This window comes from Aspergillus oryzae, chromosome 4 (assembly GCF_000184455.2).
Source record: "Aspergillus oryzae RIB40 DNA, chromosome 4".
Taxonomy (NCBI): Eukaryota; Fungi; Ascomycota; class Eurotiomycetes; order Eurotiales; family Aspergillaceae; genus Aspergillus; species Aspergillus oryzae.
In genome coordinates, this window is record NC_036438.1 from 2,641,957 (window position 1) to 2,668,010 (window position 26,054).

At 44.7% G+C, this 26,054-nt stretch overlaps 8 protein-coding genes across 8 annotated transcripts; 2 read left to right on the top strand and 6 right to left on the bottom strand.

Moving 5' to 3' along the window:
- Positions 1-644: 644 nt before the first annotated feature.
- On the top strand, positions 645-1,538 carry AO090012001020 (uncharacterized protein; the record flags this gene model as incomplete). The annotated part of the gene is made up of 2 exons (XM_023236731.1): positions 645-713; positions 771-1,538. The coding sequence occupies 2 exons, from the start codon at positions 645-647 to the stop codon at positions 1,536-1,538; spliced, it is 837 nt and encodes a 278-aa protein (XP_023091630.1).
- A 384-nt stretch (positions 1,539-1,922) lies between these two features.
- Positions 1,923-4,402, bottom strand: pmt2 (protein O-mannosyl transferase; the record flags this gene model as incomplete). Its single annotated transcript, XM_001727898.3, has 5 exons — positions 1,923-2,566; positions 2,630-3,389; positions 3,443-3,995; positions 4,060-4,190; positions 4,265-4,402. 5 exons carry the CDS (start codon positions 4,400-4,402, stop codon positions 1,923-1,925), a joined length of 2,226 nt encoding a protein of 741 aa, XP_001727950.1.
- Positions 4,403-6,639: 2,237 nt separating this feature from the next.
- On the bottom strand, positions 6,640-10,093 carry AO090012001022 (putative MFS monosaccharide transporter; the record flags this gene model as incomplete). The annotated part of the gene is made up of 8 exons (XM_023236732.1): positions 6,640-7,037; positions 7,092-7,804; positions 7,880-8,073; positions 8,127-8,415; positions 8,474-8,551; positions 8,615-9,120; positions 9,634-9,667; positions 10,002-10,093. The coding sequence occupies 8 exons, from the start codon at positions 10,091-10,093 to the stop codon at positions 6,640-6,642; spliced, it is 2,304 nt and encodes a 767-aa protein (XP_023091631.1).
- Positions 10,094-10,657: 564 nt separating this feature from the next.
- Positions 10,658-12,084, bottom strand: AO090012001023 (putative mitochondrial carrier protein; the record flags this gene model as incomplete). Its single annotated transcript, XM_023236733.1, has 2 exons — positions 10,658-11,516; positions 11,876-12,084. The coding sequence occupies 2 exons, from the start codon at positions 12,082-12,084 to the stop codon at positions 10,658-10,660; spliced, it is 1,068 nt and encodes a 355-aa protein (XP_023091632.1).
- Positions 12,085-12,680: 596 nt separating this feature from the next.
- spt16 (chromatin-remodeling protein SPT16) lies at positions 12,681-16,089 on the top strand (the record flags this gene model as incomplete). The annotated part of the gene is made up of 6 exons (XM_023236734.1): positions 12,681-12,860; positions 12,919-13,188; positions 13,256-13,411; positions 13,466-14,897; positions 14,949-15,547; positions 15,598-16,089. The coding sequence occupies 6 exons, from the start codon at positions 12,681-12,683 to the stop codon at positions 16,087-16,089; spliced, it is 3,129 nt and encodes a 1,042-aa protein (XP_023091633.1).
- A 774-nt stretch (positions 16,090-16,863) lies between these two features.
- On the bottom strand, positions 16,864-17,886 carry AO090012001025 (zinc metalloprotease; the record flags this gene model as incomplete). The annotated part of the gene is made up of 2 exons (XM_001727902.3): positions 16,864-17,532; positions 17,599-17,886. The coding sequence occupies 2 exons, from the start codon at positions 17,884-17,886 to the stop codon at positions 16,864-16,866; spliced, it is 957 nt and encodes a 318-aa protein (XP_001727954.1).
- A 471-nt stretch (positions 17,887-18,357) lies between these two features.
- AO090012001026 (CDC50/LEM3 family protein) lies at positions 18,358-19,872 on the bottom strand (the record flags this gene model as incomplete). The annotated part of the gene is made up of 6 exons (XM_001727903.3): positions 18,358-18,457; positions 18,518-18,680; positions 18,731-19,451; positions 19,510-19,606; positions 19,667-19,703; positions 19,773-19,872. 6 exons carry the CDS (start codon positions 19,870-19,872, stop codon positions 18,358-18,360), a joined length of 1,218 nt encoding a protein of 405 aa, XP_001727955.1.
- A 1,090-nt stretch (positions 19,873-20,962) lies between these two features.
- Positions 20,963-23,740, bottom strand: AO090012001027 (SWIRM domain-containing protein; the record flags this gene model as incomplete). The annotated part of the gene is made up of 2 exons (XM_023236735.1): positions 20,963-22,153; positions 23,714-23,740. The coding sequence occupies 2 exons, from the start codon at positions 23,738-23,740 to the stop codon at positions 20,963-20,965; spliced, it is 1,218 nt and encodes a 405-aa protein (XP_023091634.1).
- Between the last annotated feature and the right edge of the window lie 2,314 nt (positions 23,741-26,054).

Consider the following 26,054-nt stretch of genomic DNA (forward strand, 5'->3'; position numbering starts at 1 on the left):
GTAGAAAGCTATCTATTAAGTAGTTCGCTGAGTAAAATAAATTACACTGTATTTTTTGTATTTTATACATAATAGTATATAGAGCTTGAAATAAAATATTGAAAAAGTTTAAAAAATATATTCTATATTTATATACCTTAGATGTATCTCTATATTAAGTATTGTTTTGTTACTGGTTCTGGTTGTTGAGTTATTCAGATTATAAAAAGCGTCTTTTTATATGGAATACAGAGATGGCCCGCTCGTTTGCGTGGCCCGCTCGCTTACCGATTACGTTATCGGGTGTTATGCATTAGATAAGCAAGAGTTGGCAGTCAATTGGCTTGGCATAAAGGTCGGTAAAGGGTGCTGTGTCTGTCTTATCACGTGCGCGGAAGGCCGCCCCACAGGAAAGCTCTGAAAAGCCCGCCTCCGCCTGTGTGTCAAAGCCCGCCTTAGGCAATTCTCATATGACCCATATAGCGGGACTAGGACGATTTTGTTTGTAGTCTCTATTGCCATATAAGCGGCTTACTTGCTCTAAACCCTGTCTCGGGTAGTTTTGCGGCGACGGTTTTCGGAGCATGAGTCTCTCAAACACCTGAGCTAGTGGATATTAGTTAATTAGGAATCACCTACCTTCAAACCTAGAGTCCGCTGTATCCATGTCACAGCCATGGGATTACATCGCTAAGCTAGTTTGTATTGGTGACTCTGGAACTGGAAAGTCTAGCGTGAGTGTCTGATCTCTCTTTGAATGCCGTAGCTCAAGCATGCTGACCCTTGCTTAGTTGACTATTCGGCTTTGCGAAGGACGCTTTTCATCTTCCCACGATGTGACTATTGGTGTGGAGTTTGGATCGCGTATTGTTCCAGTTGGACCACCTGCTTCACAGGCCCTAAATTTAGAATCAAACACCAACTCTCACAACCGTCCGTTTTCGTCGCCAGTAACTTCAGATACCTCAGAGGAGCCCATCGTCTCCGGTTTACCTAACCCTCCACGAAAAATGGCTGAGTCTCAGAAAAAGATGAAGTTATCACTATGGGATACAGCAGGGCAGGAAACGTACAAATCCATCACACGGTCTTATTTTCGAGGTGCCTCTGGTGCTTTGCTTGTGTTCGATATAACAAGACCATCTACGTTTACTTCATGCACACAGTGGTTGCACGATTTGCGGCAAATTGCGGAAGAAGGAATTGTAGTTATTCTTGTCGGTAACAAAAGCGATCTGACCGGTAATGAGCCGGAACGGAGTGAGAGGCATGTTACGAGGCGAGAGGCAGAGGAGTGGTGCCGCATGAACAACGTCGTACGCTACGTTGAGACCAGTGCAAAGTCTGGTGACGGCGTCGAGCGTGCGTTTCTTGAGGTTGCCGAGAGAATTTATCGAAATATCGAGGCGGGCAGGTACGATTTGAATGACCGTCGAAGCGGAGTGAAGGGCTTCGGCGCTACCGGTGGGGGTGGCACTAGTGTGCCGACAACTGTTACTCTAGGCTTGAACGATGCGATGCGCAGGGGTGGAAATGGATGGGCTGGAAACTGTTGTTAGATGACGTCCACAATTGCGATAAACCTGATTGTGCAATGGTACCTGAGAGCAGCGACAAGTCCACTAGGTTACTCCTCTTAGACACGGCCGTCAATGCTTGAACTAGGCTTTAGGGGAGTTTGAAATACTGAAACTACCAATAAAGATCAAAAGTCCTTCTGGATTTGACGGGGTAAACAAGACTTCATTGACATCGCCGGCATAGCCGATGGGATACTACACAGACTATAGTGACGGTGATTCAAAATAGCAACACAATGGAAGCATGGGGGGTTGGAGACAACGGGAAGGCGATAATAAAACAGCAAAGTGAGACAAAGAACCTTATAGGGAGACAAAGAGGAAAGAAAAGTAGAGAGGGAATGACAGAAGCGGCGAGGTGTTTCAATTGGCGATGCGCCAGCCGCTCAGCCAGTCCAAATGACCCCACTGCTGACTCGAACCTTCAATGCCAAACACAAGCACGCGGAAATGCACGAACATTCCAACTATGATAGCGTAAAGTAAAGAATAGATCACCCAGCGGGATTTAACATCCATCGTTTGCGTGAGCCAGTCAACGCAAAATCCAAAGGTAAGAATGGCGTAATATAATGCTGGGTAGTAATGATGAACATACGTCACTCTTCCCATAACAATGAAAGGCAGATAATGCAGAATCCATCCAATGACTGGGTACAAGCCAGAATAATGGATATGGTTGATATCTGCCTGGGAAAGCTCATTGTAACCTCGCTGCCAGCGCACGAGATACCAAATTACCAAGAGCCCAAAGATGCCAAGGCTAAATGTACTTCCCCAGTAAACGAATGGGTTGCCAAGGAGATAGTATTTAATAGTATTGTCATCCCAAGAGCACATCCGGAGCCCAACATTAAGTATTGGCCACTGCCAAAATTTCGAGGCGAGATCATCTTGTTTATCTGGGTCAGGAACCAACGCATTGTTGGACGTCATCATGGCAACATTCAAATGAATAAAGTCTTTCAAGAAAGGCGACTTGTAGGATCCTGGATCACCAGGTGGGACTGTATATTAATAGTCAATATCTTTTCTCTGCAAATGCATGGGGCTTAAAGATTGAAGCTTACGCCGGTCATTGAAATGAGACTCGACATTCCAATGTGTGTAAACATCGCTCGGTTTGTTCTCCTTCACGCATGTGGTTTCAATCTGTTTGAAGCCCCACTGGGGGAGATTGACGTTGCCTGCTCGTAAATAACAACCCAGGACAGGATGTCGCAGGCGGAACGCAGTGGTAAGTGTACGGATTTTACTTCTATCCTTCGATGCAACATCATCAACCACCTCAACCAACCAATGATCTTTATCATCGCCGATAGTGACATTGCCGTAGCATGAGACTTCGTAGTGTGACTTGGTAATTGGTGCAGAAATAGCATGAGAGTGCAAATTCCGGCCTGTCTGTCCATGAATAAGACGAATGACATCACCATCACCTACAAACTTTAGGGGCGCACTCGGATCATACTCTGGCTCGCGGCGGCTGGGATAGATGAACCAGTCGTTGTTGGCGTCCTTGTGGTGATAACAGGTAACCTGCTGCTGGGTGGATCCTTCGGGGTACGTCTGGATATGCGAATGGAGAAGTCCGCCGCCGTAGCCCATGTTCTTCAGTGTGACTCTAGAGCCGAGAGCAATTTCCAAGGGGCTATCTTTCCCGACCTCGGTTCCTCTCAGATTAGCCTGGAAAAGTGAACTCATTTGGGCATCGCCCGGTCCACTATTTTCCAGAACCAAGAAATGCAGGTAGAACGAAAATACATAAACCAAAACGGGTATAATGATCAGCCCCACCACACGAGCCATGAGATGCTTGGCAAAGACGACCTGCTAGTGGGCTTAGCAACAGATTCGAAACATGGAATCCTTTCACAACTGACCTCTGATATCTTTAGATCGCCAAATTTGTTCCAAAGATCCTCGATTGTATAGAGGCCTACAAGCGCTGTGCAAAAGAAACCCACCCACTTCACACTGCACACACAACCAATGCTTATCCCGGTCAGGAATAGCCAGACAAACCACTCAATCGAGAAACTCGCATACTGTAGTCGGTGAAACTTTGCCCAACAAAGGGTAGTGGTGAACGTGAAACAGAGTAGCATGGAATCCAGTAATATAAACCTTGAGATTGTTGCGTATGAGTTTTCAAGTAGTACCATCAAACTCACGAGCCAGATAGTAGCTCTGCGGAAGCCAAGTTCTCGTGCGGTATAATAAGCGAGTGGCACGCACACGACGCCGAACGCAGCGTTAAAGACGCGCATGAAAGTATAGTTGACTTCTTCCGGATATTTTTCACCAGATTTAAATTCGAACGACCCGTTGTAACCGGCAAGATATCCCGACAAGCCGACAAGCATTTTTCCCAGCGGCGGGTGTACGTCGAAATAGAACTCGCGTTTCAAGTAATGTGATCCGAACTTGCCAAAGCTAAACCTAGGGTAAGAGACTGGGCCAACACGGTACGATTCATTAGGGGTTATGTTTCTCTTACTGCGCTTCATCCCAAGTCACAATATTCGAGCGACCAATTCGGTACATGCGAGTAAAGATAGCCACAGCCGTCAACAGAATGGGCATTATCAGAGGTTCCCAATTATCCAGAATGGAAACTGATGGATTAGCCTACACATCAGCCCAACTAATGTTAATTCTTGAGCACTGTATCTTTAGGGCGCTATAACGAGGAGAAAACATACTTTGAGCTGAGGCTTGCGCTTGCTTTCCTCCGTGCCATCAGGCTTCCTTCTAAGCCCCTCGGTATGCGGGACATTTCGGCGCCGCATATCAGAAGCTAAATTGACCCCGGTACTTGATGCAGAGTCCATTTCCGCCATAGTGGAGGATCCCTCGCTGGAAGTTTTCGGTTTGGTTATAAAGGGAGTAAGTAGGAGGCGTATATCTAGAGGGAAGACTCGAAGTATTGGCAAAGAGGTAGTAATAACAAAAAAGAAAAGAAAGAAAAAGAAAAGGCGGTTGAACGAAGGAAATATTCAACAAGAAAGTACAATTGAGTTCAACAATAAGACAGTTTCATATCCGATAGCATAATATGGAGTTCCGTGAACGCGAGGTAATGGGGAGGCCGGGTCTACAGTTCTAGTGGAAAAGTGAATCAATTGTAGTGAAATGAAGAAAGGGGAGGAATAGAAAGGATCGAATGGGAAGAAAAAGGAAAGGAGCCACAAGAACAATCAAAGGATGGAGGAGGACAGGGAAGGCATTGGAAATGAAAGACGACAACACTTTTCGAGTTCAGAGCAGTTAGAGCAGTGGTGTAGGTAGTGGAAGCGAATGGAGAGTTGGCCTGGACATAACACGGAAAAACCGGCGCGGCCATCCCAAGCTGCGGCCCCGCTTAGGCCACATTGAAATCCGGCCATGGGTACAGGGTATGTACTAATAATACCTATCACAACTCTCTCCATTGTACAGTAGATGAAGGGTCTTGAGATTACCCTGCATCCAAAACTAGGTAGTATGTAGCATTATATAGCAATATATATTCCTTTAAATGGAAATCACCTGTCTCTTAGGGCCATCTTACGCTTACAGAGCCTATCGATATTGCATGGCTCATCTCAGGCGAATATTTACCGTAATTGCTGTGCTGCCTAGAAGGTATTGAGACAAAGGGGATAGATAATATTCCACACCACACTACTACTGGGTAGATAGTTTTGTTTTCGAGTTGTTCTAAGTATGGCGCACCCAGGTAACGAGCTAGCAGCGGTGTTAATGGCGCAAGTACACCACACCCAAGACACAAGACCGACAGTGGTCTAGAACGTTACTAGCTCGGTGTAGTATATTCTATTTGAAGTTCCCCCTTGACATAATGACTGCCACTGTAAACGCCCGAACAAACTGCTCAAATAGTGATATAATTTTAGCTTTAATAAGAATTATTCATTAAAGGATGATTATTCGAACACCCTCTGAAGATACCAATTGATCGGTGTCATTGAAATCCATCTCTTATTGGCTTGCCTGGCTTTGCTCAACGCCGCTAGATCATGGTTTAATCCAGAAACCTCTGGTCTTCAATTATCGTCAATCCATTACGGGAGTCGGTATATTTGGATCTACATAAAGAACACGATCATAGTGAGAACGATGTACTAATCTCGGCATTTACATTCCACGGCCACCAAGCTCCCTCTGCTTATCTCTGTTCTACATGATGTATGGTGTGGTATTACCCAGCGTGACGTAGAGATAAACTATCCCCCATGCCTAGCGACAGGGAGCAATTCATAACATCAAATAACACTACTATATATAGGAAGATATTTCTTCCAGGTTGGAGAGAATAGTAATAGGAGATTGAGTCACAGGCGTAGAGTCACCAGCTTGGTCAAGCTTACTTAGTACCGTTCGATCTTGTCATTTAAAACTTTTGAAAAAGCTCTTCCTGCGGCGTGCTTTGAGAGAACCTCCACCGCAATTAATGCTATGAAGATTCTTTTGAGTTGAGTCCTACGTGGCAACCGACACCTATTTTACACACCATACGACCAGTGAATGTATGGATTCAAATGTGCATACACATATCACCCCGCAGCAGCAGCCTGCTCCTACTGAGCCCCCCTTAGCCCCAGCGTTCACTCCCACAAGAGACCGACGGAGTGAATTGAAGGACACAAGTCTCAGTAATACCCATTGTCCTGAGCGTTATCACCAAGGGTGTGAGCATCCAGGACAGAATATGTCGATCTCTTTTAACCCAGTACATAGTAATTAGCTCACATCCATTGAGATATCGAGTCCGAACTGATATCTCAGTATGGGTAATCCTTGATAACTCCGTCATATCTCACAGCAAATGCACCGTAATTCTATGCAACAGTGGGGTAAGACAACGGTAGACGTACGCGTACTGGGAGAAACAGCGAAATATGGACACGAAGCAAAGGCCAAAAAAAGGCACGTGTGACATGTAAAAAAAAACCCCCCACCTCATACTCCTCCGAGGAAGAAAAAGGAATTAAGAAAGTAAAAACTAAGGTAGTGTGATATCAGTGGATGGTATATAGGAACCCGGTTGTGATTTGATGATGCCCGTACCGTCCCATTACTCGTTCTCATCATCTTGTCCAAGGCGTCTATACTGAGTACCTTGAAGCCGTTGCCCAGATGATCCCTTGTGACGAGAGACCATGTTCGAAATCCAACCGCCAAGACCTTCAAGGCGGCCACCACCGCCATCTCGAGAACCACGCTGGCCAACTTTAGCGTTCTCGCCAGCATTGATGGTTGGAGGATCGATGTCTAGACCAGGAATGGCATTTTCAGGTCCAAACTGGCTATATTGCCGACGTATGTCAAGTGAAGGCACAGGCGAACTAATACTCATTAGAGAGCCATGTTCTCCTTGGGAGGCGGGTGTTGGCATGGCGGTTGTTGCGTCCCCAAACAGAGTATCCATATCCTCGAGGCGAACGCCACTGGTTTCCGGGTATAGGAAGTAAACTAAGCAAAGCACATGTCAGGATATAGTAACTTGCTGAAGAGAATGATACTAACCGAGCACAAAACTACACGCACAGAAAAAGGCGTGTACTAGGTAGAGGCGCCATTTTATCACGGCCTGAAGGATAGGTGTGAGCTCTCCAACAAGCCAGTTAAAAGCCCAGTTTGTAGCTGTGCTAAGACTGGCACCTTTTGCACGAATGCTTAACGGCAAGATCTCGGGCGGGTATAGCCACGGGATAGGTCCCCAGGATGCGCCAAAAGCAGCATTGTAAATCATAACGAGAATCACAGTGAGCGTGGGAGTTGCTGCAACATCAATGAAAATAAAATATGATATTAAAGAGAGAGAGACAATCATAGCGACTGCTCCTGAAAGGAGGATTGGTCGCCTTCCCCAGCGATCAACAAGGTACCATGGAGGAACCGTAGATGCCAAGTATGAGATTGCATTGATGCCGGTCATCAAAATGGCATCGCGGCCCGCCCACCCCGCGGATTCGAAAACGAGCGGGGCGTAATATGAGATGACGTTAATGCCATTCAGTTGGGCTAAAGCCTGGGCGGACATGGCTATAAAGACCCGTTTGCGATATCGCTTGAACATGTCAGTGTAGGATCTTTCACCTTCTTGCCGCTGCAGAAGAACATCCATTTTAATTTCTCTGTACTCCTGCCTTGCTTTGTCATTGTGCAAATCTCCCTGTCCGTAGAGATTAGCAATAACTACCATACCCTCCTCATCATAGTCATTATCTAACAGCCATCTGATCGAGCAAAACATTAGTAGATGTTATGGTTGTAAGCATAAGCATATTTCGGCAAGCTCTCAGGAGACATACCTTGGTGATTCACATATAACAAGGCTTCCTAGTCCAAGAAGAGCCCCCATGATGCACTGGCATAGTAATGGTAGACGCCACGAATAGTTGTTGTCGATAAAGCTACAGAAGTAATCAACCCAGACACTGGCTGCATATCCTGAAATATTTCCGGTGAACTCAATACACGCCAACTTCCCTCGGTTGTGGGGGGGCTTGAGGCTAGCTGTTAGCAGTGGTGGACAAGGCTGGTGGTATAAGAATTTACCGATATCTCAGACTGGTAAACAGGTACGATCGTTGACAATGCGCCAACTCCTAAACCAGCGACAATACGACCGACCATCATCATGGCAAGTCCATTTGCAAATGTCTGCAGCGCCCCGCCTATGAAAAAGACTATTGAACCATAAAGAATCGTTCGGCGGCGCCCTATCAAATCGCCAATACGTCCAACAAGTAGCGAAGATATAAAGGCTCCAACCTCGAGGATTGCAACAACCGTGCCAATTGCAGCGCGTGACGGTTGGTTGAAGTAGTCCTTAAAATACCAACCACTGCCTCGTTATTAATTTGAGAACCTCCTGGAACCTTCTTTTGGGACAGGAGACGAACGTGATAATACCAGACATGACACCTTGGTCATAGCCAAAAAGGAAGACACCTAAAGATACAAAGACACTAGTAAAGTACCTTTGTGGGGTTAGCGAGAATACAGATACCAGAAAGGGATGTAAGAATATAAAATTCACATACAGCAGTGGCTTCCCAACTAAGCCATGCATTTGTGCCGTCTGCCGATTGCTTGGAGACATTATGACAGCGAGAAGACGTTCAACCCGCGAAATATGCCGGGGTGGGGGACGGGGTATCTCTATTGATGTCTTTTCGGGTTCGGCTTGCTCAGTGACGAGATTGCTTTCGTTAGGATAATGTACTCGTTTTAGCTGTTTTACTCGCGCCCTCGACCCAGATGGACTAGAGATCTCACGATCCAGAGGTTCTCCGAGACGGACCCGGAGAGGGTCTTCTTCATTAGCGAGCTGTTCAGCTAAGTCGCCAGTGTCTGTCCAGAGAGAGTACTCAGACTCGACAGACTGTGCAGATAAAGAAGAACGCCGGCTACCCTTCTCGCTAGCAGATTCGCGTGCTCTCACAGACTGTACAGGAGTTGGCTGAAACCGGTATTCTAAGGACTGCAAGGGTATGCTCGAGGAAGTACGTGGTGAAGATGTCGAAGTAATGTTGCCGGTCGTGATGGGCTGCAATTACCAGCCCTTCTTGCGTTGAAAGGTGAGTAGGTAATATGTTTGACTTAAGGTAGATCACCAAGTGATGCGGGTAGAGACTCCCCGTGTTTCTCCGCAGAGAGATGGACTATGGAAATTTCATCAAGGGGCATACGAACTAACAGGCTGGTCCCGATGAGTCCCACTCGAAGGGATGAATCAGAAGTACAGCTCTGTGATAGTGAGGCGGAGGACTGGTAAGTGACCAATAGACAAGTCAACGAGAGTAGAAAGCGGTGATGATGATTCTGTTCACGAGACGGGCAGTTGACCAACAATGCAAAATGACGAAAATTGATGTTGTTCAGCCGAGAAGAGACGGTCAGGTGGAAGTAAGGAAAGGGAATCAAATAAGGCTGCTAACAGGCTGGGCAAAGGGCATATTTACGTTAGCAGGTGATGAATTACAACCAAGAATAGGTACAGCTGATCACTGGGCGAAGTTTATGTGCTCCAAACGGCATGGCCAGGTGGGGGGCTTCATACAGAATAAAAATTAAGGAACAGTGCTCCGAAATGCCTAGGGGCAACGATGAACAGCTGTAACAGTGACTGTAATAATGTGTAGTAGTATTGATTATTCTTTGCTGGACGGAGCCTGGAGGTCGGGTATCTTGGGGGACCTCCACAACCAGCGGAAGGGTGGATCCAGGAAATATGGGTCACTTGGCCTAGTCTTAGGTAAATTGTCCATCCATTCGACCAGACGTGCATATTAAACTATCCTGAGACCCAAGATTTTTAAGTCGCTACTAGATAGGCCACTCCGATGAGGTAAGGAACCAGGTAGGACCTCTTCCAGGTAGACTTTATACGAAATTCAAAGAGGTACCTTGGCAATCAGAATCACCTACCTGGTACAGGTACTGACTGTATTTACCGAGTCCATACCTAGACCTGATACTCTCTCTATGTAGTATGTATGTCGGATCGGGGTACTTTCCATTTGACTGCCTAAATATGGGCAGCCACCCCTACTCCGTATGCGCCAATGGAATACATTCATGAGGATAATTCCTTTTTTTTTTTTTTTTTTTTTTTTTTTTTTTTTTGGAACTACGGCGATTTTGGAGCAGTCATGTTTAGCCGGTTACATATGACCATTTATTCCTGTTAGGTGACCCGTCAGAGGTGGCCCGGCCGTGCTTAAGGGGACCTCCGCGTAACAATCACTTGATAGCAAATCTCTCTACGGGAAAGCAGTCAAGACTCAAGTGGCAGGAACCCCTAAAGATTTATAGATACACTTATACTAGTATACTAACTTACTCAAGTATACCAGGGGTTTTAGCTCACAGGATAAAGATGTACAGAGAAAACCGCAGATACCCTTTCCCTTACTAGGCGTAACAAGCACATTAGCTTCCATATTTGACAGCCAATTGACATCATGACGCAGCCTTTGTACCGCGTCTGCGTCATATTCCAACCACAGGGATATATTCGGCTACTAGCCCCTTAGCTGATTCCTCTTCTCATCCAAAATACACCATGTGGAATAGTGGAAGCACTAGGATAGAAGAATATCATATCCATCTTTTTGAATATACACAGCATCAGCCAAGCTGGCATATTTACGACGCACCAACTCGAATATCACCAATCCAGCGCTAGTGCTAGGCACTTGACGTATGGCATCTCTTACAAATCCGCGAAACAACCAATGGCGCCAGCCACCAGCTCGCTTGGCCCTCTTCCTGCATCGTTTGTATGTCTCCTGATATGCAAGATAATAAAGACGTAGCATTTGCCGCCTGGAAGGGTGGAGACTTGCCTGATGATCCAGATATTCTAGTCGAGCAACATGAAGGTTTTGTATCATGCTTAGCGGGTGCTGTATTGCTTGTTGGGCTATAGATGCCGCAACGCCCGCGGCCATCAAAAAGCATGGCTCCAGAGTATAATGAGGTTTGATAAGTGGAACACCACGGCCATCGGACTGAGTAGAAAACAGCTCGTCCACATCGTGAATGCGCAAAGAACCATAGTATCCAGTGATAAATGAATAATATGCCTGCGATTTGATGTACTCGAAGAATGAGAAAAAGACGCCGTAGCCGAAAGCGTCACGCAAGAATGAAAGACTCCAACCCGCAAAGATACCACGGATGCCGATCTGTTTGAGTTTATGTCGGCCATAATGCCACATGCTCCGATACTGGCCTTCAAGTATGTCATTCGCCCGAAGACGAACCTGGAGAGCATCTAAAGGAGCAGCCACTATTGATTGCATAGTTCCAGCCGCAAATCCAGCTGTAAATGTATATAAGGGACTAGCAGGTGGATAGATACGCTTGACCCCACGGGAAACTGGCTCATACAAGGCTCCAAGAACTTGGAGGTATGATGTATATAGTACAGCACCAACCCTATTCGGAAAGTCAGATGTATACTAAGGGGTGTTTTTTTCTAGAAACCCACCCGGCATTTGCTAAAAGGGGAGGCATTATCTGATTTGGAATAAAGCGCCAACCGTATGTGCGAACAGCATGGACAAGTAACCCCGGGGTAGTAGTATGGAGAGACCATCGGCTTTCAGATGAGTGTGGATTGACAGCCCTGGCAAATGCCTGTTATGAAGCACATAGATAGACGGCCCGCATTAGTAATGAGAATATATGATGATCGGAGACAGGTCAAGTACCATGTAACTGAAGGCAAAGAAGTCAAGTCAATATGAGTTTTCCGAGAAAAGTAAAAATGAAGAAATAAAGCCACGGTTTCATACTCAACTCGAGTGCGAAAAAATGCTTTTATTGGCGCTCTGAAGTAGAAGGCAACCAACTGCGCGCTGAGAGCACGAACCCCAGCAGCAGAAGCCCCGGTGGCTGCGTTATTTCGTGGTTTCTTGTTGGGGGAGCCTTCAGTATCTGAAGTGATAACATAAGAACCACGGTCTATGGTATGACCAGGGGTGAAGCATTTTGTAGAATCCATTTTGCTGTATTAAGACTGATATGCTCCATCAGGAAGGTGACCGTATCTATATACTAGAAGCAATGAAAGCGGAAGGAATAATAAGTCCCGAGACAATGAATTAAGATTTGTGAGGATAGTATGAGAGAATGTGATGGATAGAAAGCATCCAGAAATTTATTTGGCAATATGATGCAGTTGTACTAGTAGTGGCTGCGGACATACCTCAGCGCCCTTTAAGGTCCCCTAAGTGATAAACTCTCAGTGCTGCAATGTCTGTTGCTGCAGATAAATCAAACAGTGCAAACACTTGGAGGTTTTGCCCAAAACGCGCTTTGCCGCTCTTGACTCGCGTTCGTTTGTAACAGTCTGGAGCCCTGAGATCCCGAGAATTATTACTAGCTTCTCCTGATAAGCTTCTACCTATGTCGCTTGCTTCCACAACCACATACCAACCTAAAGTAGCCGTGCCATTACTGGCTACTTGGGTGACTGTCTGATACATGCCCAGTGATATATTGCTTCCCTTTTACTTCATACTACCGTCCCCCTACCCAGACTTTGGTTGAATACCAGGAGGTTGCAGATCTTCAACTCGATCCCGAACAATATACATCATGGCTGAAGAGATCGTGATCGATAAAAGTGCATTTTTTAACCGTCTTTCGAGCTTCTTTGCAGCATGGAAGGCAGACAAACGACCTGGCCATGCTGTTTTTGGCGGCGTAGGATCAATCGTTATCCTCATGGGAAAAACAGATGAAGCAAATAGCTTTCAGAAGAACAACGCGATGCATGTATGACTCACTGTTCCTTTCACGTACAAGGCTCTGAATTACTGATCGTCAATTCTAGTTCTGGCTTCTTGGCTATGAATTTCCGGCTACGCTTATGGTTTTCACAACAGATATGATGTATGTTGTGACTACAGCAAAAAAGGGTGAGGACTGGCCTAACACGGATTCCGCATATCTCTCGGCTAACACTGGCCTCTTAAATGTAGCCAAACACCTTGAACCCTTGAAAGGTGGCAAGATCCCAGTGGAGATACTTGTCACCTCCAAGGATCCAGACGAAAAAAGTAGATCGTTTGAAAAATGCTTAGAAGTCATAAAAAATGCCGGCGTGAGTGCTACCCCAAACAAGAGACACCCGAATATACGCCATACGTGCTAACCGAATACCTCAACAGAAAAGAGTTGGCGTACTTCCAAAAGATACAGCTGCTGGCCCGTTCGCGGAAGATTGGAAGCGTGCGTTTGCAAACATAACACAAGATGTGGAAGAAGTCGACATATCACCCGCTCTTTCTTCGGCCGCCTTTTCGGTTAAGGATACAGATGAGTTGGTAAGTTCTTTTCCTGGTGCTGCACCGAGCGATCTGTGAGCTAATCTTCTGAAGGTGGCTATACGAAACGCGTCAAGGGCTTGTAGTGGTCTAATGTCGGAATATTTCGTCGACGAGATGTCTCGCCTACTCGACGAAGAAAAGCAAATGACCCACAAGGCACTCTCGATGCGGATCGACGCAAAAATTGATGATGCAAAATTCTTTAAGAAACTTGCTAAGCTCCCAGCGGAATTTGATCCTCAACAGATTGATTGGGCCTATGGCCCTGTCATCCAGAGTGGAGGAAAGTATGACCTTCGACTTACAGCTACGTCTGATAATAGTCACCTTCAGGCAGGGATTATTGTTGCTGGGTTTGGAATCCGGTACAAAACTTACAGTTCCATAATAGCACGCACCTATTTGGTAGATCCGAGCAAGTCCCAGGAAGCTAACTATGCCTTTCTACTGAACCTTCACGATACAGTCATGAAAGACGTTCGCGACGGGACGATGGCCAAAGATCTATTTAACAAAGCAATCGGGCTGGTACGAGCCAAAAAACCTGAGCTTGAAAGTCACTTTGTTAAAAGCGTTGGAGCCGGTATTGGAATTGAGCTCCGAGATTCTAATATGGTACTGAATGGAAAAAACAACAAAATTTTGAAGAGTGGCATGACTCTTTCTATAACGGTGGGGCTAACGGATGTCGAAGAACTGGAGTCAAAAGACAAAAACACTGCTGTCTACTCAATGATTATAACAGACACTGTACGTGTTGGAGAAAATGGTCCGCACATATTCACTAAGGACGCAGGTATTGATATGGATTCTGTTTCGTTCTACTTTGGAGACGAAGAGGAACCCCAGAAACCTGCCAAAGAGAAAAAGGAGGTCAAATCCAACGCAATGACTAGCAGAAATGTTACTCGCACCAAACTTCGCGCGGAGCGACCGACTCAGGTCAACGAAGGTGCAGAGGCACGACGACGCGAACACCAGAAGGAGTTGGCGACAAAAAAGACAAAGGAAGGCCTCGATCGATTCGCCGGTACTACTGGTGATGATAATGGAGTCACTCAGAAAAAATTCAAACGATTCGAATCGTACAAGAGGGATAACCAGTTGCCTACTAAGGTTAAAGATCTAACCATCTATGTGGATCACAAAGCATCAACGGTAATTGTTCCAATCATGGGTCGACCAGTACCTTTCCATATCAACACAATCAAGAATGCTAGCAAAAGTGACGAAGGAGAATACGCTTATCTCCGAATTAATTTCCTTTCCCCAGGGCAAGGTGTTGGTCGCAAGGATGACCAACCATTTGAAGACATATCAGCACACTTTTTGCGCAATTTAACCCTCAGATCCAAAGACAACGAACGACTTGCACAGGTTGCTCAAGATATCACAGAGCTCAGAAAAAATGCCTTGAGGCGTGAACAGGAAAAGAAAGAGATGGAAGATGTAGTGGAGCAAGATAAGCTCGTCGAGATCAGAAGTATTTGACAATAAACCTTAATCTTGCTGGCATGAGCTAATGGTACTCCAGATCGCCGTCCTGTGAGATTGCCCGATGTTTATCTTCGGCCTCCATTAGATGGCAAACGAGTTCCCGGAGAGGTCGAAATACACCAAAATGGTCTTCGTTATATGTCACCTTTCCGAAACGAGCATGTCGACGTACTTTTCAGCAACGTGAAACACCTATTCTTTCAGCCCTGTGCACACGAGTTGATTGTGCTAATTCACGTTCACCTGAAAACGCCCATCATGATTGGGAAGCGCAAGACGAGGGACGTGCAGTTTTATCGTGAGGCGACTGAGATGCAATTTGATGAGACTGGCAATCGTAGGCGCAAACATCGGTACGGCGATGAGGAAGAGTTCGAGGCAGAACAAGAAGAGAGGCGGCGGAGAGCAGCCTTAGATCGAGAATTTAAGGCCTTCGCTGAAAAAATAGCAGATGCAGGTAAAGACGAAGGAGTGGACGTTGACATCCCGTTTAGAGAAATTGGTTTCACTGGTGTACCGAACCGCTCCAATGTTCTAATTCAGCCAACCACGGATGCTCTGGTTCAGTTAACAGAGCCCCCTTTTCTTGTGATCACCCTAAATGAGATTGAAATTGCTCATTTAGAGCGGGTTCAGGTATGTACTGGTTGGACAGAGTTGCGCTTCATATTCTAACATGACTGTAGTTTGGGCTCAAGAACTTTGACTTGGTGTTTGTGTTCAAAGACTTCCACAGACCACCTGTTCATGTTAACACAATTCCCGTTGAGTCTCTCGAAGGAGTGAAAGATTGGCTGGATTCTGTCGACATTGCATTCACTGAAGGGCCACTAAACCTTAACTGGACTACAATCATGAAGACGGTCGTTAGTGATCCATACGGCTTCTTTGCAGATGGAGGCTGGTCATTCCTTGCAGCAGAGTCTGATTCCGAGGGTGGTGCATCCGATGAGGAAGAATCTGCATTCGAACTGTCGGAGTCAGAACTTGCTGCGGCAGACGAAAGCTCGGAAGACGATAGTGAATTTGATGATGACGCCAGTGCTGAGGCAAGTGAGGATTTTAGCGCGGATGAGGACAGTGGTGAGGATTGGGACGAATTGGAAAGGAAGGCCAAGAAGAAAGACAGAGAAAGTGGTTTGGATGATGAGGAACGTGGTAAGAAGCGAAAACGTTAGTCTATGTAATTGTATCCTCTTATGGAGCCTGTGTCTCATTTCCTTTTACTTACCATATCTTTTCCTTCTGAGGATGTCACTAGTTTCATGGTGATGATTACCAGATTTCAGACATTAGGAATGGGATAAGTGCGTTCCTGTCATGTAGAACTAGCAGGGTGTTTAGGCAAATCAGTAACACTGTCGTGGGAGCCTGGGGCGTTCCGGCGGCCGCTTCGTATATAACTTGTATAGTACCTTTACATAGTCATTGCCATGGAATGGCATCTTCCTAGCGTCTAACCGTGGAGATCCAGAGGCTAGTCATTTTACCTTCCCAGCGATCCTATTAATTTTATGGTCTTATCCCACGATGTACCTTGGTGGTAAAGACCTTGTGCAGCGCTGTCACTTTGAATCGTGCCATCAATCTAAACCGCTTAAAATACTCTCCTAGAGGTAAAATCCCGGAACTTGAGCGTTCTACTGGGCCGAACAAAAAAACGTCTGTTAGGAATGGCTCTAGATGCACCACTGCGTCAAACGATTCAGAAGAGCAACTTGTTGCAGTAGCGCGCTATCTATTACTTCCATTTATACCGCTGACTCTAGCGTAGCATACAATATAATGTATACCGTTCCCACTCTTGGACAGCATAACCACGCGGCACATTACACATGACGAGCAATATCGAGCATCACATAGGAGAGTGAGAATAAAGTATGGATTAGCAGGTTCCATCCCAATACGAGAGGTGGTGCACTCCTTGAGGAAACGACGATGTATTCCTCGTTTCACTTCCCATCCCTCATCGCAAACCACATGCTTCGCATCCTACTGACCTGATCTGGAGTAAAAGAATCGTAACACTCATCAGATGAATAGTCCATAAAATTATGAATAGCATCAAACCCTGGGAGCTCCGGGCATGAATCTTTTTGGGCAGGACACCCTTCTGTGGGCTTGGATTGCTGCGGCGTATCTGCGATAAAATCACCCTCGTTATCGGATGAGCATGACTCTCCTTCGAAGGTGTGCAGTAGACCATTCCAGTGACCTATTTCATGAATTGCCGTACCACCTCTGTTGTAATGTGCGAGAGAACCACCCGGCATGGTCTCCGCAAGTACATTACAGCCGTCCTTGATATAGGTAGATGGAGGGCTGCTAGCGTTTATGCTCGGGTCAGGCAATGTGCAAAAACCAAGCATGCTGGTGGGTTGTTGTTGCGAGACACCCAGTTCGCGGCGGACGATGTCAAAAGCCCTGGCACCCGCATTGGGCGACGCCTGGAGATCTGTGTGAAAATAAACGTTGAGCGTACGGTAACTCCCTCTGCGAAGGACAGTCTTCATTGCCATTTCGTCCTCATTGCGAGCCCACGTATCATTTGCCGAGCGAGTCACGCCTTGTAAGCGGTAGGATATTGTGGCATTCCAGTACGCGTTTTGAAGGTAAGAAAGCTTCACATGAAAGTCAGACGATCGTTGTTATTTTACTTATTGAGAATGCAAGATGTCACCACTGACCTGATCAGCAATCATCTCATCTGAGATCAATTCAGTTCCCGCTTCACCAGTAATGATGTGGAACCACGTATCTATCACAATCGGGGTTATTGCCGCCCGACTTTCAGAATCAACAGGGTTATAACTCTGAGAACCTAGTGCGCTCAATCTCCTGTACTCTGCCTTCAGGGATTCAGTGGGCGGGCCGGTCGCACAGAAGCCACGACTCTGCGAAACAAAAGCGAAGCATTGAATTTGTAGATTGGCTATCACAAGGATCAAAATATGTAAAGTGGGAAAATGCGACATGTTGTTTTTCCAACATTGGTGGCTTCATTGAACTTCGCCAGAACCAGCTTACCGCTTGAATATAACCAGCGATGCTGCCGAAAGAGAAGCATGATTTGAATCCAAGAATGCCATAACGTAACGGGAATGTTAACAAGGGGTGTAAACAACCTATCTGGGAAACTCCAAAAACAATCTGGTGACAACCGTCGTTAAGATTAGTCTTCGTAAACAGGTGGCCTCTTACACCTGAGGACGCACCTAATCGAGATGACACTAGCGTAACAACAAAAAACGTCATACTAACAGTTAAGCATGAGAAGGGCCGCTTAAAACTAACAGACACCACAACTCCAGCCGCAGACGCCTCGAACTTATGATGCATGATTTGGCAGGAACCATAGATGGAACCATGCAAATTGGCCAACTTTGATGAACATTCAATGGTGTACAATAAACGCACGGTGGGGGTGGTTGGAAAGAGCGTATCATTTAATGGGTATTCGGCCCAAACCTATTATCTCTACCGGTTGCTATGGCGCTACTTTCCTGCTCGTTATTCCAGGTCAAGTATGTGTGATCTCCAAGCTTCCTATATGCATTGTCAGTCCCATCAAGTCTACAAGCATTAGGTTGGGGGAAGCATCGTTACCTTGGCCGCACTAGGTGAGCGATGGTGAAAAGCGCACCAAGAAGGACGCATAGACCGCCAACAACCACATACGCAATACCCATAAAAGGGTTCTGCCCACCGATAACGGTCCGAGAAGATATGAGTATTGACTTTGTTCCCCCGTACTCTGTAACGGGAAAGTCTGAACAAAAGTTAACACAGAACGGATACTGCGTAAAGGACGAATCTTACGGTCAGCGATGTCCAATTGGTAAGTGCCTGGTGACATTGCCGTGGTATCATTCCTCCGGGACAGTTTGCTGAAGTTAGGCAATGCAGCTGTTCTCATCCAAACCATAAATTCCTCATTATCGTGAAGGTCAGGAATCTCAGTGGTATAATTATGCGGATAGCGGGCCTGCCAGTTCGGGGGAGGGACAACCTGTCCTGGTTTGTACTGTGTGGTCTTAATGAGTTGCTTGTCGCTATCCCATGCGATGCCCTTGTTAGTCATGACGTATACTACAGGATCATCGTCGTTTCCGTCGTTCAAGAGCTCGGGGCTTTTGATTGTATCGTTGAACATGGAGTTGGCGATAAGTCCACATGGATAGTATGCTTTGCCGCTGTCATCAAGCTTTAGGGGGTCACATGAACCGCCATCAATGGTTTTATTGTCGACTGGCTTTCCTTTAAGTTGGTCTATGTCTAGCGATTTCACGTATCGCCGATGGTTTTGGTAGAAATTTGTCAGACGATAGTACATAAACACAGGAGGTTCGATGCTCTCCGGGATCTTGAAACTCAAGCGACAAATGGTCTCGTTCGTCTGTTCATCTCTATATTTCATCCAGGTCGGATTAGGCTGCTGATTGGAAGATTTGAAAGACGATTGGACTTTGTCTGGGATTGGGACAGGGGTCCGTTGTGCTTTATCAGCACATTCAGAGTAGTCTATCACAATTTCTTGTACCTTCACGGATGTACGGTTGCCATTAGCAGCAAGCGCATCACGATAATTTCGATCTTACCTCAGAGCTTGCCCATAAAAGAAGGCCCCCAATGGGTGCAAAAATGACACCAACGACGAAAAACAAAGGCAGTACACTCCTCGGCGTCAAGATAGGCCTGTTAAGTGTTAATAAGATGAGACACGAATACTATGCAACCCGTTGGAAGTAAACTCACTGCCAGGCTTTCAAGCGCTGTTGCCGAAAAGCAGTATCTAGACACGACATAAGCATTGGTTAAAATACTGATGTTGTAATAAACACAGGACTGCGTAGATCCATACTTGCAGGTCGCCTGTTTTTGGCCTTTTTATCGCTCTCGACATCACCCCGAGTTTCCTGTTCACCCAAGGAATCCGTACGAGCGGCCTCGGTATGAGACATTATCGTCTAGGACTTCCTCACCGGTTCAAGCGCGCAACACAGAGGAAGACTGAAGGCTTAGCTATATAGAATCAGATGCCAGGATGAAAGACGGTAAAGGAACGGATGTACGAAACAATAGAGGTCGGACTTTACCACATTAAATGTGGCGCGGACCGGAAGTAACGGGGATTAAATTGCGTACGTAGTTGGCTGGGCGTCGCATCCGCTTACCGCATTTAAGTTCACTGGCACAGCCTCCCTTTGTAATGATAAAATCAGCATTTTGGGATGTATCACGTGCATACTCGATTAATGTATCAGCGGCAGCAAAGAAACATTATTCTTGGAAAACTCTATCTCGAGGCAAAAAGCCATGGTAATCACATATGAGAGGCAATGAACATAACTAGCTAGGGTGAATTGCTTCCCGTACGTTTATGAGGTCCATCTCCCTTCCTTACCTCCCTCTACCCTCATTTTCTCCATAAGCACACCACTCATATAATAATAGAAAAGAAGGAAAACAATATAAACAGAAAGTTCACTGAGCGAGATCCTACGAATGATATGTTTAAGGGCATGCAGGAAGGTCAGCCATCTACCTTAACGATACAGCTAAACGTCGAGGTCCTGGGATCTTCTGTTCAAACCTGGTCAATCATCGAAAATTCACTAACATCAAACCCGAATCTGCCATTCTAGGTAATATAAATCGCACCCAAATGGTGAAATGTCAAACCACGGTAGATATAGTATGATAAACATATGGTGACACCTTGACACGTCTGGAATGAGTCTCACTGCCAAACATTGTGCCTTGAAAGAGAGAAGCTATAAAAGAGCACCAACGACAGCTATGCATAAGAGGAGTGCGAACATACTCGAGTTACAACGCCAAAAGCAAAGGAAATGAGATTCCGCAAAAGGATGGGCAAAGTGTAAAAGTCACCGTTGTACACAGACCAGCAATGCCTAGTGACAGAACAAAAGGTTTGAAATACTATGCAAGAACCTAGAAACGAACTCGCTAATTAACCAACTAAGAAAAGATGACATGATGGGTTGCAACAACTTTGCAAGGCAAGCTTGGGTAATATATCTTGTAACGTCATTTAAGAAATTGCTCGAAATGCTCCGGTCTGAACCAGCCAACTCGGTCATATGCTGTCCAAAGCTTGCTTGCTTTGTTAACGTCAATCTTGCAAGCCTGTTGAGCATCTGTCTTCCGAAATTCTTTCCCAACATTCAAAGCCTTAACACGAGCCTCAAAAATGCGACGCTTGCTGCATAGATATGTTGCACAGGAAAGCCTTAATGTGGCTGCAAGGTTGAGCTCAGCGGCGTTCAACAAGTGTCGATCTGAATCATTGCTGAGATCCAGCATTTGTCCTTTCCAGTCTGCCTTCAAGGCTTTCGCATTGCTTCCGAGAGTCTCTAAAGGAGGGGAGTAATCCATAATCGACTTATAATCTGTGTCATCCCGATTTGTGCCTATAGCTCGGGGTTGCTTGTTACTGGATTGTGGGGTTAAGTCAAATGTGTCCAAAACTTTCTGCTTTGGTGTGAATCTTGGTGTACGCTTGGCCCTGGGAGTCCGCTGCGCACGAGTTTGAGCAGGAAATGTCCTCTTAGCCGGCGCGGGGGCGATTCTCTTTAATTTCGCTTCCAACGTGTGCGGACGACAGCGATTCATCATAACTAGTTGGCGCTCGAGCGTTTCTCGCTCCTCTTTAGCCCATGCTCCTGGGTTGCGATTATATTGAGCTGAAACGATTGGCACACACGAAAGAGCTAGAAGATATTCATCGCGTGTCGGTTTATTTAATTTATTTTCAAATCTTGCCATGTGGGAATTAATGTGTTGCTCAACCAATGCTTCCGTCTCTGTCGGAAGCATAGGACCGAACAACGGCTCATCAGTGGCAACCTCTGTGAGCGAATCGTGGCGAGGGAAAAGGACAGGATCCCTTGAAGAGCCAACTACCGCATCTCCCTCGACCTGCTCTGATGCATTTGACTTCCTTTTTTTGTTGCCTGTGTAGGGAGTGACAGGTGGCGACGGCAAGTCCATCTCCGATTGTGTTCGCTTCCGGTCAACGGAGATGGGAGGAAGTTTCATGTCATGGCTGTATGAGGGATTCTGTGACAGTTGATGGGGTGAAAATGCAGGGTTAAAACTATCGAACGGTTTGGACTCTGGGGGCGACATTAGGCTGGAAACGGATGATAAACGATTCATGTTTGTTTTGTCGCTTCGGCCCAAAGGTGAGGCAACAGTAAACGAGGTCATCCCAACAGACTGATTGTCAGTCGCAGACAAACAACAGACAACAACAAAAAATGAGGATGTGAGTGAGGATAATAGGGAAAGTCACTGCTGATGTTTTGCTAAAGATATAGTGCCCAGAAGGCGATATTTGACGAACACTGATGGTATGTGTTTATGGAAGTCAATGGAAAAGGGATTGGGCAATGTTGGCAAGGCACACGTGAAAGTGATTTGTCAGGGCCGCCTCTTTGTCTTATGGGTGGCAATAGGCAGATGACATAGAACCCTTTCGGCGATAAGGCTCACTATGACCGAGCGCGCGGTGTTTGATATAAGAATTGGGCGATATCTCTTACGGTCTCAATTGGGAAGGGTGGGGGAATGCCGTGATGTATTTAAGGAACTCGAAGGACATATCAACAGGGCGAGTCTATTCCTATTCGGAATATAGGAAATACACTAAGGCCCCTGAGAAAGGTGGACGCGAAACAGAGAAGAGATCGAACTATGAGTCAATGCGCCAATGACTGGGGCTCATGCTTTAAGCGCAGTACCCATGATGCTCATGAGACATGCGGGGTTGGCGCGTGGCAGTAGAAACATCACCTAATCACAAGGTCAAGGCTCCCTCTGCCAACCACACACCAATTGCTGTGTCATCAGAAAGCATTGGAAGGTATGATATTCATGTATAGGTGGCTTGAATATGTAAACAAGGCCTACCGGGTGTTAAGAGCTCTACAGTAACCTGAGGAGGAGGTGTCGATGTTTTCTAGTATTCGTAGTGCTCCGGTATTAAGGGCCATATGACGACAACTGCCACGGGAGAGCGGAGGTGAATTCTGTTATAAAGGGGGGCAGTGGTGTGGGTACACCCACGGTGTGGCATCCATCGAGGGGCAGATTTGGCAATGTACCCGCCAATAGCGGCCCAGAATTGGATTTTCGTCTCAGCAGGTTAGGCTGAAAGGGTGGGTAAGAGTCAGATCACCTGTAGTATCACACTACCTCTGGTGGATGAATCATGGGTGATCTTCAGCCCCACAGCTTGCAGTTGCCTGACGGTCAGACCTAACAATGGCAATCTCTCACAATATGTACAGTTGTATACGGAGTATATCACCGAGACAGCGACTGCCTGCCTACCCCGCCTAATCTGACGGCTTCCTGATCCTTTACTCGGTTCTTTTCGGTAAGCCTAACTATGACTTCATAGGACAGTAATGGTGGACAATTTACTATATCTTATATATGAATCCATAATATACTGCGGAGTACATAAAGTAGTAGCTTGATACCTACAATAGCTTGGGAGCCACGGACAGTTTGCCTTTCAGAGTTGAGTAATATTTAACTGGCACAGTAGCGCAGATGGTATAACTATGCGCTGTATTAGAAGTCTTCAACTTTGTCTAATCCTAACATATGTGATATGTCTAGGCTCTGGCATCCAAGTTCAAAGCTGCAAACAAAACTTGGCTCTTCAAGCATTGACAGTCAGCAGAATGATTGCCTACGTATATAGTGATAATTACAGTGTTCATGGATAAGAGTATTACTCACATTGAGTCAGATGGGCACATGACTCACAACACATGAGCTTTCAGGTGACGTCATGGCCAGAGATAAGCTTGGAGTCACTGACGAACATTTCACATGGCTTTAGCCAATAGAAATTCTAACCTATGATAGCCGGTTATGTAGGGCTTTCACGCACGGGTGCCAGGAGGGCAGAATGTATTGGAATATAGTTATACAGTCCCAATCTGGCTCTACAGGGCCCAGGCTACAGCAGCGGTCAAGTGAAATATTCTTTTCTGAATACGTCCATTCTATCTTTAAAAGCCATAACCCTCTGTAGCACTACCAATATCAGTTTACGTATAAAACTGCTTAAATAGTAGTGTAGTCCTAGCAGTATTGGGCTTCTTCAGGGCCCTAGACCCAAGCTACCGGGCCCAAGCCCAACCCCTGGGTCTATAATAGGCCCCTCGTGGGCCCCCCTCAGGTCAGTCAGGTGTAAAGTAAGTTGATTCTCTTGCCTAAGTATAGTCCCCACCACTAGTTTCCGTGTAAAATGCGTCATCCGCGATCACACGGTTCACACCTTTTTTTTACCTATTTTTTAAATTATTCCACAAATGGCTCCCCGAATGCCTCTAGGGATAATAAATTCTAATAGAACAAAGAAAACTGAGCTAAATCTCTATTCTAGGGATTTTATATACTTAGTGGCTAATAGTCTTAATATTGGCAGAAACTAGACAGTTATTATAATACTAGTATCAGCCGTATAATATAGCTATTACAGATTTGGCTAGTAGATAGTCTATCTATCTAGAGATTATTTAATTTATAATTAGTATTTAGACTATATAAGTACTTAATAAAAAGAACTAAATCTAATTATGTCACGGAGCCGATGCAGAATCGGCCCGTAGAATATACAGAACCCCTGTGCCTTTGTAAGAGATATTGCCAGGGCCCAATATTCCACAAGGCCAAAAGGTCAAATAATTCTGAATCAACGATTCAGAATGCCCTGGTCAGGCCTATATAGCTTCCCGCCGTTACAGCCTTCTAACCTCTACTCCACCTATATATATGTAACAGCGGTTGACTTAGACAACTGGATCCCATATAAGTGTTACGCCCAGGGCTTCGTCATTAAGTCTAAGACCAGTTAGCGGACTACATTTTAAGGGTTATTAATCTAAAATTATTCTCTAATCTTTGTTACTATTAGATTATAATCTAGAAAAAATAGAAGTTATTATAAAACTTCTATTAATATTAGACTGCTGTTAATATTAGACTACTATTATTATAAAAATATAGTTAATATAAGACTGTCGTTAATACTAGATTTAAGTTTAAAAAGCTAGATCTATTAAATATATATATTTAATAATTAAAAGAGTATAAATAAATTAAAACTAATTTTACTATTAAAAATAGCTCTATAGTAATAATATATATTAATTATAAAGAATTAAATTAAATATATAAATAAATATTTTTATATATTTTTATCTATTATATTATTATTATAACTCTTTATATTAGTAATATAATATATTTTATTAATACTATAAGTTTATTATATTACTAATATATTTAATTATATTACTACTATAATATATATAACTTTATTATAATAGCTAGTATTGGTATTTATAGTTCTTTTTAAATAATTACTAAATAAATAATTTATTAGGTATCTTTTACTTAAGAATTAGCTATTGTTATTCTATTATTATTCTGTTTTATATATCTGTCTTTGATAAGGTGTACTAGATAAGGGTCTATAATATTATTTCTTTTCTTTTAGGCTTTTGTTCTTGAAAGTATAAAGTTGCGGTCTTATCTAGGTGAGAGATGTCTATTTTTAACTTTTCTTTTATCTATGCTCTAACCATGTCTTCTAGTTCTGTCTATAAATCTAAGCTTTACTAGCGAATCGAAGATAAGGGATTTTAGGCGGTATTCCCTTGTAAATATTGTATCCGCCTTTATTGTTTTTATATTAAATCCAAAAATTCTGGTTGTTGTAGCGAGTGTGTAAAAGCGAATAGTATTTTTTGCAAAATATTTAAATCTTTCTTTTCTAATACTAAGTGGAAACGGCTTGTAAAAGCCTAGAATACTATTAAGAAGGAGAAAAAGATTATTTTGGCGAAGTTTTTTTGTTTATAAAAATAAAAATAATTATTATAAAAATATACAGGTGATTTTATTGCGCATAATATTAAAGAAATTGAGGAACTTAAGGAACTTAAGTATTAAAAGTAAAAAGAGTATAAGATATAGAAGAAGTTGCGCTATTAGGAAACTGTGGTTTCCTGTTCTAGGGCTAGTGTATTGAGTGGTGATATTTAACTAGCCGCGGTTTCTAGGTTGGATCCTAGCTTGACTTAGTTAATAGATGACC